The sequence below is a fragment of the Vipera ursinii genome, assembly GCF_947247035.1.
Source record: "Vipera ursinii genome assembly, chromosome: 2".
NCBI classification, from domain to species: domain Eukaryota; kingdom Metazoa; phylum Chordata; class Lepidosauria; order Squamata; family Viperidae; genus Vipera; species Vipera ursinii.
Genome location: NC_139513.1, coordinates 175,376,434 through 175,389,052, shown reverse-complemented (window position 1 = coordinate 175,389,052; position 12,619 = coordinate 175,376,434). Strand labels below are relative to the sequence as shown.

At 42.8% G+C, this 12,619-nt stretch overlaps 1 protein-coding gene across 3 annotated transcripts in view; it reads right to left on the bottom strand.

Moving 5' to 3' along the window:
* CC2D1A (coiled-coil and C2 domain containing 1A) overlaps positions 1-12,619 on the bottom strand; it is a 56,374-nt gene that overhangs the window by 2,522 nt on the left and 41,233 nt on the right. For all 3 annotated transcript variants that reach the window (XM_083356779.1, XM_083356781.1, XM_083356780.1), the window contains exons 22-28: positions 10,817-10,916; positions 9,159-9,249; positions 7,357-7,488; positions 6,453-6,508; positions 1,961-2,027; positions 349-475; positions 149-225 (exon numbers count right to left, since the gene is read on the bottom strand). In XM_083356779.1, the coding sequence (XP_083212905.1) occupies positions 149-225; positions 349-475; positions 1,961-2,027; positions 6,453-6,508; positions 7,357-7,488; positions 9,159-9,249; positions 10,817-10,916 (650 nt within the window). The remainder of the gene's footprint in view (positions 1-148; positions 226-348; positions 476-1,960; positions 2,028-6,452; positions 6,509-7,356; positions 7,489-9,158; positions 9,250-10,816; positions 10,917-12,619) is intronic.

Genomic DNA, 12,619 nt, shown 5'->3' with positions numbered 1-12,619 from the left:
TAGCTGAGGCCTGTGTTAAAACTGCCCTAGTATCGACACAGATTCCATGCGCTTTTAAATGTGGCCCTCCATTGTAAACCAAGCTCAGAGGCTTGAAAATGGGTCTGCTTCCCTCACCCAACCACCATGCTACAAAATCACTCCATACCCGGTTTCCGTCATTTCCAAGGCGCCTGGCTGCCTCTGTATACCATTGGTGGTACTGCTCCAATCGAGTCAGATATTCTGTAGAATGAAGATCAAACATGGTCAGGAACTGTCACTTGGATGCCTTAAGGCTGATTGGTGTACCAAGGTCAGTCCAGAGGAGAGACAAGATTTCACAGCTGAGCCTTCCTATCAAAATACCTTTCATGACTGCAGCTCCTCCATGCTGTAGCTGGGACTTTTGCCAGTTGATCTTCTGAATTATGCTTTGATGTTGGTCTACCAGATCACTGGGTGGAGGCTGACCAGCTTGATTGTATGCCACTATCTGTTAACAAGTGAGGTTTTTGTAAATCCCTAACAAAATGATTGGAGAGTGCAAAATATACAACAAGAAACATTCTAAGCAAGTTAATTCTAGCAAGTTAATTGTCAAACAGGTTGAGTAATCAGCCCCCAGAAATGTCTTTTTTTTTTCCAACCTCAGAGCATTTCTGAACTACTCTCTTGAACAGGTGCCATGGGGGAGACTTATAGACACTGAGCACTAGAGGCCTTGAACAAAGCACTTACATCTTCTCTTTTAGTTTGGCACAAGGTTTTTTCAAAATAAGATCTTAGGAAGGATCTTGTTTCATAAAGCTAAACTAAAAGCTAGTTATATTTTTCTTACTTTGAAAATAAAATAAAACATAGATTATGAAGCAGCAGCAAACAAAAACATCTCACAGCAAAAATGGGCAGAACATAAATGTCCATCTTTCTTTCTCTCTCTCCAGCTGTGGCTAATGCTGTTCTCAGTGCCATGCTATACAAGAACAAGGGTTCTGGCTGTGTGTATGAGTGTGTGTAGATGTGCACTGCAATTAATATTTGGTTTGCAATTCTACTCTGGAAGATTCTCATGACCTTTATTTTTCTGGATCAATGAAAAAAGATGCTCAGAACCAAAACCAGAGAATTTTCGTGACCTATACACCATTTGTTGTATGTTTCCTACTTCCTTTCACATATCTGTCTACTGTGCTATTGAAATTTAGTTTACATCATACAAGGTGTATGTTTACTAAAGAATCGAAAAACGTAAAACTGCTTACATGGCCAAACTCACATAATGTAAGAAGAACAAAAGCAAAACATGGAAATGTTTGGTAATATTAGGGCTATTTATGTGAAACAAATATTATAATACCTATGCTTATAAAAAGATGAAATGTTTATAAAAAGATAAAATCAACTGAAAAGAAGCCCCCTTGCTGTGAACCTATGTATGTGAACCTATATATGTATGCATGCATGCATGAATGCATCTTCCTTTCTTTCTCCCTCACTTCCTAGAAATGATTTAATCTGAAGCACGGAAAATTGGGGGCCTGCTTTTTGGCGTAAATTATTTTTTTAATTCCATTTATATCCTGCCCTTCTCCAAAGACTCAGGGCGGCTTACAAACTTAGCAGTAGCCTTCATTCTATGTATATGCCTGCTTATTAGGGCTTTCACACACCCCCAAGCGGCATTATTACAAAGTCAGCTTAATTGCCCCCCACAATCTGGGTCCTCATTTTACCTACCTCGGAAGGATGGAAGGCTGAGTCAACCTTGAGCCTGGTGGGATGCGAACCTGCACTAATTGCAGGCAGCTGGTGTTACTTAAGGAGACATTAGCCCACTGCTCCACCAAGGCTCAATAAATTAAATTAAAGCAAAGCAAAGCACAGTGTATACCGAGGTTGTGCAATGTGATTGCCTCACCCCTTCCCTGCATGTGTCTGTGCACATGCACACACATAAACCAAGATCCACATCACTGACCTTCTTCTCCAGCCTCTCCTTGTCAAAAGCTAATACATTGAAGCTCTGCAGAGAAGAGATCAGCTTGCTGGAGGGAAAAACAAAATACAGCATTACCTCAAAATTGGCCCATCACAGAAACACAGTACAAGGCCTACAAAACAGAAACTAAAGGCCATTACTACTACTTTTGGAGAAAGCATACTTTCCGAGGAAAATTACGCCAGCTCATCAAAAAGTCTCAGCCAGATGGAATTAAGGGAAGAATCAGCATCACTGTCCACATCCAAATATTTCAATTATTTAGGGAATTGTCCCTGGTGGGGACTTCTGTTCACTGTTTCCTTACAGATTTGATATACGTTTAACATGTGAAAGCTGGCAGGTTGGGAAAGGTCTTTCCATTTTCTCAAAGAAAGATTTGTTTCAAATTACTCACAGATATCATGGAGGAATTAACTGATCTGGGGTATCATTTAAAAAGCAACAGGATGGGAGGCAAACCAAGCTGTTCCATGTGCACAGTCCACCAGGATATTCTATTTCATAAGCTTCTCAGAAAGCAAATTGTGTGAGCAGTCTCCTCATCTCTTCTGTGGGAAAAGATATTTCTACTGCAGGCATCAAAATACCCCAGGTGGACTCTGATGTAGTTATTCAGCATGTATCTCTCCTCTTAAGACTGCTTAAAAATGCTTGCTTAAGCATAACGTTTTTCTCTTTCCAGAGAAGAGCAAAATACTGCTTTGTGGGGTATAGGAATGCTCAATTCCCAAATATTTGAGCTCCTTTCCTGAACCTTCCCTTCTGTGCAGTGAAGGGGAGCTGAAGTCTCTGTACAGGCTGCTCTTTCTTCTTGCCCCCAGAGATGAGAGGGTGATGAAAGCTGAGCAGAGGGGCAGCACAGTAAGGTAAGGGTGGGGTGAATGAGGCCCAGTGCAGGCTGCTCACATATGTTTCTTTGCTTAAGGGCTGAAAATCCTGTTTGGATTTCAGCAGGAAGGATTAAGTTCCTGAACGGAGTCTCCCGGTGTCTCCCCTACCTCTTCCTGAGGAACTCCATGCTCCTTACCTGACATCGCACTCATTTAATGACCCAGTTGCCCCGTTTGTGCAGCAGCAAAACAGAGGCAAGGGGAAATGCCTTTTGCAAGTGCTGGCGAACCCTTCAGTACCCTGGAGAGAGATTTCTATAGATTTTATCGTAGAACTACTGGAGAGTGCTGGAAACACTGTCATTTGGGTAGTGACAGATTTATTCTCCAAACAAGTCCATTTTATACTTTGCCAAAAAATCCCAACTGCTAAAGCCTTGGCTAAGATGTTTGTTGAACACATCTATCGGTTACATGGAGCCCCACAGTGCATAATATCAGATGGGGGGGGAACCAGTTCACCTCAAAGTTCTGGAGAGCCGTTTTGGACCTATTGGGTACAGATCAGGGCCTGTCATCTAGTCATCATCCGCAAACGAATGGGGGGACAGAACAAATGAACTCAATACTAGAACAATATCTGAGATGCTTTATAAACTATGAACAAGACAATTGGACTGACCTGCTACCTTTCGCTGAGGTAACCTACAACAATGCAGTGCACTCCAGTGCTGGCTACACACCATTCCAGGTGGCGACAGGACAGAGCTTCAATCCGATGCCTGAACTGCCAATGAACCCACCATCCCTTCCCTAAAGGAATGCATTACACACTACAAAATACCTGGCCAGTGGTCAGAAAAGCCCTAGACGAGGCTAGAGAAGCTTATAAAGTGCAGGCAGACAAAAAGTGGGTGGAGCCCAATTTTTTAGGGTGGGAGACTGGATATATCTCTCCACCAGGTTTCTGCAGTTTATGCAACCTTCAAAGAAATTAGGACAGTGATGGCAAACCTTTTAGAGACCGAGTGCCCAAACCACAACCCCAAACCCACTTATTTATCGCAAAGTGCCAGGGCCGCATCAGCATTGTGGTGCCCTCAGGGGGGGCATGGGAGCGTGGCCCATTGGGTGGGCATGGCTGCAGTTGTCACAGCAGACTTGGTGGGCATGGCTGGGGTGGGCATGGCCACCTCGATGTTGTTCATGGGGGGGAATGGCTGTGGGGGCTGGGCAGGGTTGGGAGAGATCCAGGGGGTCTCTGGTGGGTGGAGCATTGGGCAGGAGGCCCAGCATAGATGGAGGTGGAGGCACGCCATCCTGGCTGGGACTGGGGGGCAATGGCACCGATGGGGATCCGGGTTTCCCTGCTCGGGATGGCCTTTGGCTTGCTGGGTGTAGGCGTGCTCTACTACTTCTACTCGAGCTTGCTAACTGGCTGCTTCACCTCCTTTGTGCTGGGTGGGGCTGCTGCTCTGGGCAGCAGCAACGGCCTAATGGACCTGTGCATGCCCACACACTCTGAGTGCTGCCTTTGGCACGTGTGCCATAAATTCGCCACCACTGAGTTAGGACCAACGTTTGTGGGACCATTCTCTATCAAACGCATCATTAACCCAGTCACAGTAGAGCTTGAACTCCCCAAAATATTAAGACAGGTTCAGCCGGTATTTCATTGTAGTCTACTAAAACCAGAAATGAGCTCACCCTTAAGGCCAGCCGAGTCTCCCCTAACATAGCTTATTATGGTGGAAGAAGAACAACACTTTGAAATTAAAGAAATTTCAGAAAACATCATGGGTCCACCCAATGCCTGATAGCATGGAAGGACCTCCCAGCCTCTCAGAATGAGTGGGTACATAAAAAACCTGTCAGAGCCCCTAGATTGCTACAACGGTTTCATGCCCGCTATCCCGATAAACCCGACTAACCACTGTGTTTCGTTTTCTTCCCTTATTATTTTATCTTTCTCCAGGTGGATCTTTCATTTTTTTTTGGGGGGGGGCAGCATGTCAGTATCTCTATGCATTTTCCTTGCTTTCCTATACTTTCAATTTCAAGTTCTGCCATTTTAAGGGGGAGAGGGGGACCTATGTTCTGCTGTGTACTTCCTTATTTGAACTGGCCAGATAGACAGTTGGGGTGGGGTTTGAAAGGGTCCTTTTAATATAACATTTCATGCGGGAAATCTTCTTGCCTTCTATTCTGCTGTCAATATCTTCCGATAAAAGTTCCTGTTGAAACAATGCAAGTTTCAAGAGTTCTGCTTTCTTGGGAGGTTTAACTGAAGCAGGTCCTTAGGAGGATAGACCGGCAACAACACTAGATAGCCAGTTGCAAGAAAGGCGGGCGTGGAAGATGAAAAGAAAGAGAGAAGAACCCCCAGGATTAGCATACACATTAGGGGATAAGACACAGCGAGGAGAGAGAGCAATGACTGGAGCAAGTGGAACAAAACAAGTGGAGAAAGAAACAATGGGAAGAAAGAGGGCGATAGGATTAAAACGTGAACAGGGAGTTGCGGGACAACTAGAGCAACTACGGTCAATTAGAACAGGCGGGCCCATCACATGATCATTGAGTAGGGCGCGAAGTCACTTGGGTTTATAAGCAAACTCCCCACCCCCTAATACCTACTCTGATGACGCTGACAGTGGCTCAGTGAAAGCTAAGGCAGTCGATTTTTAGATTTTATAAATGGTTGATTTTATAAACAGCTGTTTTACAATTATCCCAGAGTTCAAGGATTTTATACCATTGCACAAATATGCCTGGGATTGGTATTTTTAGAGTTATTAGGGACATATATATGTATGTATGTATGTATGTATATAGAAGGGACGCGGTGGCTCAGTGGGTTAGGACACTGAGCTTGTCAATCAGAAGTCGGCAGTTTGGTGGATCAAATCCCGAGTGCCGCGTAGCAGAGTGAGTGCCTGTTACTCGTCCCAGCTTCTGCCCACCTAGCAGTTCGAAAGCACGTAAAAATGCAAGTAGAAAAATAGGGACCACTACGGTGGGAAGGTAACAGCGTTCCGTGCTAGTCATGCCGGCCACATGACCACGGAGACGTCCTCGGACAAGCGCTGGCTCTTCGGCTTTGAAACGGAGATGAGCACCGGCCCCTAGAGTCGGAAACGACTAGCACGCATGTGCGGGGGAACCTTTACCTTTTTATGTATGTATATATTTGTGTATGTATATATGTATATATTTGTGTGTGTGTGTATATAATGGTGTGTGTGTGTGTGTGTATGTATGTAGCACATGTCTATGTGTGTTATGTATGTGTATTGGTAGATATATAGTTTCTTTTGAGAGCAGGCAACAGAATTTCATTTTTAATATGGGCCAGTTTGCTCATAGTAAAAAATGACAATAAAGGTTATCTTATCTATCTTATCCTACTTTCCATTCTATTACCTTGAATGATACTCAGAAGCTCCCTCTGAAGTGGCCATCTTGGACCTGTTTAGTCTTTTCATTTGAACTCTCAAACCTTGTATTCAATTTCATGTGCTGAACAATGTCCACAAGATCAAGGAGTAGGGTTACAAGGATAGAAGATACCCCCACAGATCACTGTGTGTAGATATTTGAATCCTGAAGACCTCAGCATAGTCAGAGAACATACCTACCTACTGCATGTAGCTTTCACAGGAGCTTCTGCTGGCTTAGGTTTGGGAAAGGCAGCCTACATGAAGAAAAAAAGAGTCTATTAGGTCCTCTTGCAGAGATGGTCATTTTCATTCAGGTGTCTCAAGATGACATGAGCCATTAGCCTAAACTGAAAATAGTTATATATATGTTAAAGATTCTACAGCAGTGCAGATAAAGATAGAATATGTGGTTCTGGATATGGAATTTAGGTTCCTATTATTTCAATTTTTATTTGAAAGACGAAGGAGTAAGTTTATGGTTCTGATGGGTTGTGAAGATAGAGATGAAATGGTGTGAAATAAGGTCTGGTGACATCTCAAGGGACAAGCACAAGCTTCAATGCCCTCTTGGATATCTCCTAACACATCCAATACTTGGAAAATTGAAATACAATAATGCAAAGTAATTAACTATTACAAAATAATTTATGCAAGCCAACTCTCACACATTTGCCAGGTCTATGCACACTACACTTTAGGATATCTTGGTGCATTTTCCCCCTTATATCTGTAGAATGCACAGGATTGGATGCAATCTGTGCCCTTCACACCCCACAAGCTGCCCCTGAGGTATAAGGAAACCAGCCTCTTAAGAGCCATAAGGGTTGCAGGCCTTGAAGTCTCAAGAGGGACCACGTGAATATAAAGCTTTCAATACACTTCTCTTTCTGAAGACCCGGCCTGAATTTTGGCCTCGGGATGTGCAGCTAGAAAATGGAATTGTACTGACTGAAGGGAACACTATAATCAGACTTTGCACAGACAGGAATCTCAGCTATAAAAAAGCTCAGACCGGGCTAGAATTCTATGCAAAGCCATAAAATGGAGGCTTTGTTGTCCCTGAAAAAAGCCTCTAGAATGCAGAGAGTGGTTCAGGTCTTACTGGGGGCCCAGTGAGAGGATCAATGACCAGCCACTTCTCTGTTGTGGTCTCCAGCTGCTGGGATGTCAATGGTTCTCTGAGGCGAACAATCACTTCTAACCTGCCTCCTGTCGGCCGTCGACCATCCAAAAGCTAGAAAGAAGAACAGGGAAAGATTGGTGGTAACAAATACGATGGCTTCTTCGAAAGAAGCTGTGAGGCTCTGAGATACATTTTATCACCTCCATATGAAATCAGAGTCCAAGTGAGTCCACATTATTTAAACTTGCATCTTAAAACCATTCAGTGTACAGTATTTTTCCAACCCCAGTTAAGGAATGAATGATTATTCTCATTACGGATGGGAAAACATTTGCTATCTTAATATACAATGGGACAACAGTTCTTTTTTATACTATCCCATTTTTCTCCAGGAGTTCAAGGAGACTTACTTGGAAACTTTCCTTCATGTTATTCCCACAACAATCCTCTACAGTAAAGTAAGCTCAACTGAGTGACTATGACTGGCCCAAAGTCAATCAGGAAGTATATTCATGGCTGCAGGTGGACTAGAACCAGGGTCACATGTCCTAATTTAAAACTTTACTCATTCTTCTGCACCATGATGGCACTCAGGGAACTACCCTTCCTCATCAGAGGCTAGTTTAAGGCCCTGAAACCCATTAGATACCTACAATTATGTATCCTCTCCTTGTCTACTATATTACATACTATGCTACACAAAGTTAAATCAAGTAACAAAAGTTGGAAGCACAGAGAAATTTTAGGCACAGTGAAGACAAGTAGACTTATTTTAAATGGGTCAGTCTTCACAATGACATAGGGCAGTGATGGCGAACTTTTTAGAGACCGAGTGCCCAAGCTGCAACCCCAAACCCACTTATGTATCGTCAGGTGCCGGGTGGGCGTGGCCCATTGGGTGGGCGTGGCTGTGGTGGTAACAGCAGACTGGATGGGACTAAAAAGTTCAATCAATTCCAACTTTGCGAGATCTTTTTTTTTCCCCGCGAGAAGTTGAAATTGATTGATTGAACCTTTTTTTTTTTTTTGCACACGGCAGCGGAGGCCTAAAACGAAAAGGTTTTATAAAACCCAGCTGAAGACCTAGGACTGGGGCGACGGTGCGCGTGCCCACAGAGAGGGCTCTGCGTGCCACCTGTGGCACGCGTGCCATAGGTTCGCCACCACGGACATAGGGCCTACTTTTTGCCTGGAATAGATTAAAACAGCTTCTTCCGTGGAAATTGAAATAAAATAACTTAAAGGTAGTTAAAAATAGAATACAAATAAGAAATTTAATCAATTCAGTTTTTAAAACTTTTGACCAACAGAAAGCAGGCAATAAACAATTGACAGTAAAAAAAATCCCTTGATCTCTAGCACAAAAGGCTAAAGAACGATGCTTACGTCAAAAGTTAAAAAAGCAGCATAAAAACATAAACACTAGACTATTGGATCAGACCTCCAGCCCATCTAGTCCAGCAGTCTGTTCTCACAGTGGCTTCACCATCAGGCTGCCAGCAAGGCTAACAGCCACTGATCCCTATGGCTTCTGTGAATAAATCCAACCTTTTTTCGAAGCTAGCTAAGCTGGAAGCAAGCACCATATCATATGATAGCAAATCCCAAAGTTTAATTATGCATTGTATAAAAAATACTCATCTTTTCAGCAAGCCTTGCATTAGAACTGAGAGGTCAAGCAAAAGCAATCTATTCTACCTAGCATTCTACCTAGTTAGGCCACAAGGCCCAGATTTTCAGGGATACTGTCCCTCAACATTTCACAAAAAGAGAAAACATACTTCCAAAATCTCCCGAAGCTCACACTTGGTTTCCAGGGCTTCCAACTTCAATTGAGCTGTTCCCACCACACGGTCATTTTTGAACAGCCCCCTGTAGAGAAACAGCAATAATTAATCCCACCCTTCATTCCATTTCAGAAAAAAAAATACCGCAGAGCCTCTTCAAAATAACCCTGCCTTATTGGCTATGAGTTGTTTAAATGATGGTTTTTTTAGATGATTCATAACAGTCAAATCCACATTATCACTCAAAGCCCTAATCCAGACTTTGTATCTTTTAGAAGATTTACCCCCTTGAGTAGCGCCAGTTTGGTGTAGTGGTTAAGGCACCAGGCTAAGAGACCAAGAGTTGTAGTCCTGCCTGAGGCACAAATCCAGCTGGGTGACTTTAGGTCAGTCTCTCTTTCTCAGCCCTGGGAAGGAGGCAAGGACAAACCATTTCCAAAACAGTTACCAAGAAAATTCCAGGGACTAGTCCGGGCAGTCACCAGGAGTCAGTGCTGATTTGAAGACAGATAACCATCCCAGATTTTGATGTAAAATCTAATTTTATTTTATTTTATTTTTTTATTTTGATTCCATTTATATCCCGCCCTTCTCCGAAGACTCAGGGCGGCTTACAAGCTTAGCAGTAGCCTTCATTCTATGTATATGCCTGCTTATTAGGGCTTTCACACACACACCCCAAGCGGCATTATTACAAAGTCAGCTTATTGCCCCCAACAATCTGGGTCCTCATTTTACCTACCTCGGAAGGATGGAAGGCTGAGTCAACCTTGAGCCTGGTGGGATGCGAACCTGCACTAATTGCAGGCAGCTGGTGTTACTTAAGGAGGCATTAGCCCACTGCTCCACCAAGGCTCATAATTAAGCTTACGGGCTTAGATGTGCCATGCTTTTTACACAGCTGCCATTCTCCTTTGTTCACAGAAAGTAATTGGCATTTAAAGCAGCTCTGCAAATATAGAACATCAGAATTGGAAGGGACGTTGGAGGTCTTCTAGTCCAATTTCCCACTTAAGCAGGAGACCCTATACCATTTCAGACAATGGTTGTCCAGTCTCTTATCAAAAGTCTTTGGTGATGGAGCATCCACAACCTATAAAGGCACACTGTTCCACTAGTTGATTATTCTGTGAGGAATTTTCTCCTTAGTTCTAGGTTGCTTCTTTTCTTAGTTAGTTTCCATCCATTGCTTCTTGTCCTGCCTTCAGGTGCTTTGGAAAATACGTTAACCCCCTCTTTTTCGTGGCAGTCCCTCAAATATCGGAAGACTGCTATCATGTCACCCCAGTCCTTTGTTGATCTCTGAACTCTTTCCAGAATCTCAACATCTTTTTTATATTGTGGTGACCAAAACTGAATGCAGTGTTCCAAGTGTGGTCTTACCAAGGTCTTATAAAGCGGTACTAACACTTCACCTGTGAAAACCAATCATTAGCTGTTTCGTTTTTACAGACTGATCTTCCAACCAAAACACCAAGCACATTATTTTCCAGATTTGATTAAAAGGCATGAGATTTTATGACCTGTAGCTGACTTTGTCACCAAAGAGCACCAAATTTTCTACCTTAGAATAAAGTCTGTTAATTGGAGAAGTTACTACTAGATTTCTGATTTCAAAGCTGTCTATTGGCATTGAGATGCATCTTGCTTACCCTTTATGGACAACTTCAAATTTGATCCCTTTGGACTGAATGGCTCTCTTGAATCCTCGATGGCTCCGATTAATGTACAGTTTGAACTTCTCTTGGAACTCTGCAAAAGCAAAATGGCAAACCTAAAGATTAGCTGGGTTGAGATGCAAATCTATAGCAACTTTAGCAAGGTCTATAAGAAGCCTAGGGGAAGGTCTGCGTTACCTGGTAGGCTGAAAGCTTTACAGACCTCAATTCAAGTGTTTTTTCTCTTGCCCCCCCCACTCAAAAAAGGAACTGAACATATCTAAATCAACGACCCAATGATGCAGTTGTGTTAGTTTCTGAGACAGATTTTTTTAAAATCCCATTTATATCCCGCCCTTCTCCGAAGACTCAGGGCGGCTTACAATCTAAGCACAAATCAAATATGCTCAGCAGTAGCCTTCATTCTATGTATATGCCTGCTTATTAGGGCTTTCGCCCCCCCCCCAAGCGGCATTATTACAAAGTCAGCTTAATTGCCCCCAACAATCTGGGTCCTCATTTTACCTACCTGGGAAGGATGGAAGGCTGAGTCAACCTTGAGCCTGGTGGGACTCGAACCTGCACTAATTGCAGGCAGCTGGTGTTACTTAAGGAGGCATTAGCCCACTGCTCCACCAAGGCACCTAAACTCTACTTCTGAATTGTTCAATAGACTACGTTATCCAAAAGGAAGGGGCAGAAAAAGTAGTAGTCCTAGTTTGTTTTTTAATCTAACCTGATGAAAACTTCTGGGGAATTATAAAATTGGCATACAGACAGTTGGGTGGGTTTTCTGAAGCCAGTGCCTGTGGACTTTTAATAAGTTAATTTAACTCAAACAGCCACAGAATAAAATCAAAGTAAAATCAGCAATACATGTGTAAGGTTCAAAAAAGAATCAACGCATATTTATAATGGAAAAGTTAAAAAACGTGAGAAAACAGAGAAGCCTTTGTTTGATATAAAAATACCAGTTGAGTCTCTTTTTGAGGAAGACAATTATAACTGAGTCTTAGGCAGTAAAAATACCCACTCTTCTCTCGATAAATGCACAGAGGTAAGTGAATATGGGAGGAAATGATCCTTCAAATAAGCTGGTCTCAAATCTTTTAGGAAATTTGAATTCTAATATTCTGAACTGGGAGCAGGAACTGACAGAAAAGCAAAGAGAAGACTTAGTCATGGAATATTTTTTTAGTTGTTCCTTTGCAGGAAATAGATTCCCAAAGATAACAGTCAGCAAATTCCAAGAAATGCAGGCAAAGCTTGGCAACTATCTCCCACTCTCTATTCCAGTTTCTCCAAAATTCTTTATGCTTTCTGGCTTCTAGCCCTGTCTATCAAGAAAGATTCTGTTGCAATCCTAGCAAGTCCATGCCAGTAATAATGCTCCAACAGCCTTTCCTGAATCACTCAGAACCAACAGCCCCCTCCTTTGTCTTCAAATTTCTATTGATCACATCTTCTCAACTTTCAGCCAATAAACAATAACTGCAGAAGGATTCTCCAGGTAAGAACAGTTTCAGAGAAAGAAGCTAATATGTTCTGAAGCCAACTGAAGGACCTGTAATGGCAGGTTCTTGAGGATACAGTCCACAAAATCTTACTATCTCTCTAGGGTGTGAACCATCAGCATTCTGATCACTTGCAGCTTTATTCCTTCCATAAGTGGACATTTCAGATTATTAAACTTCTCTAGTGATTATGGCTTTCTGTCCCTTCCCCTTCCCATTTCTCTTTCTTCCTTTTGGGGGGAGGAAAGGGGCTTGTGTGGGTGCGTACATACATGCGTATATA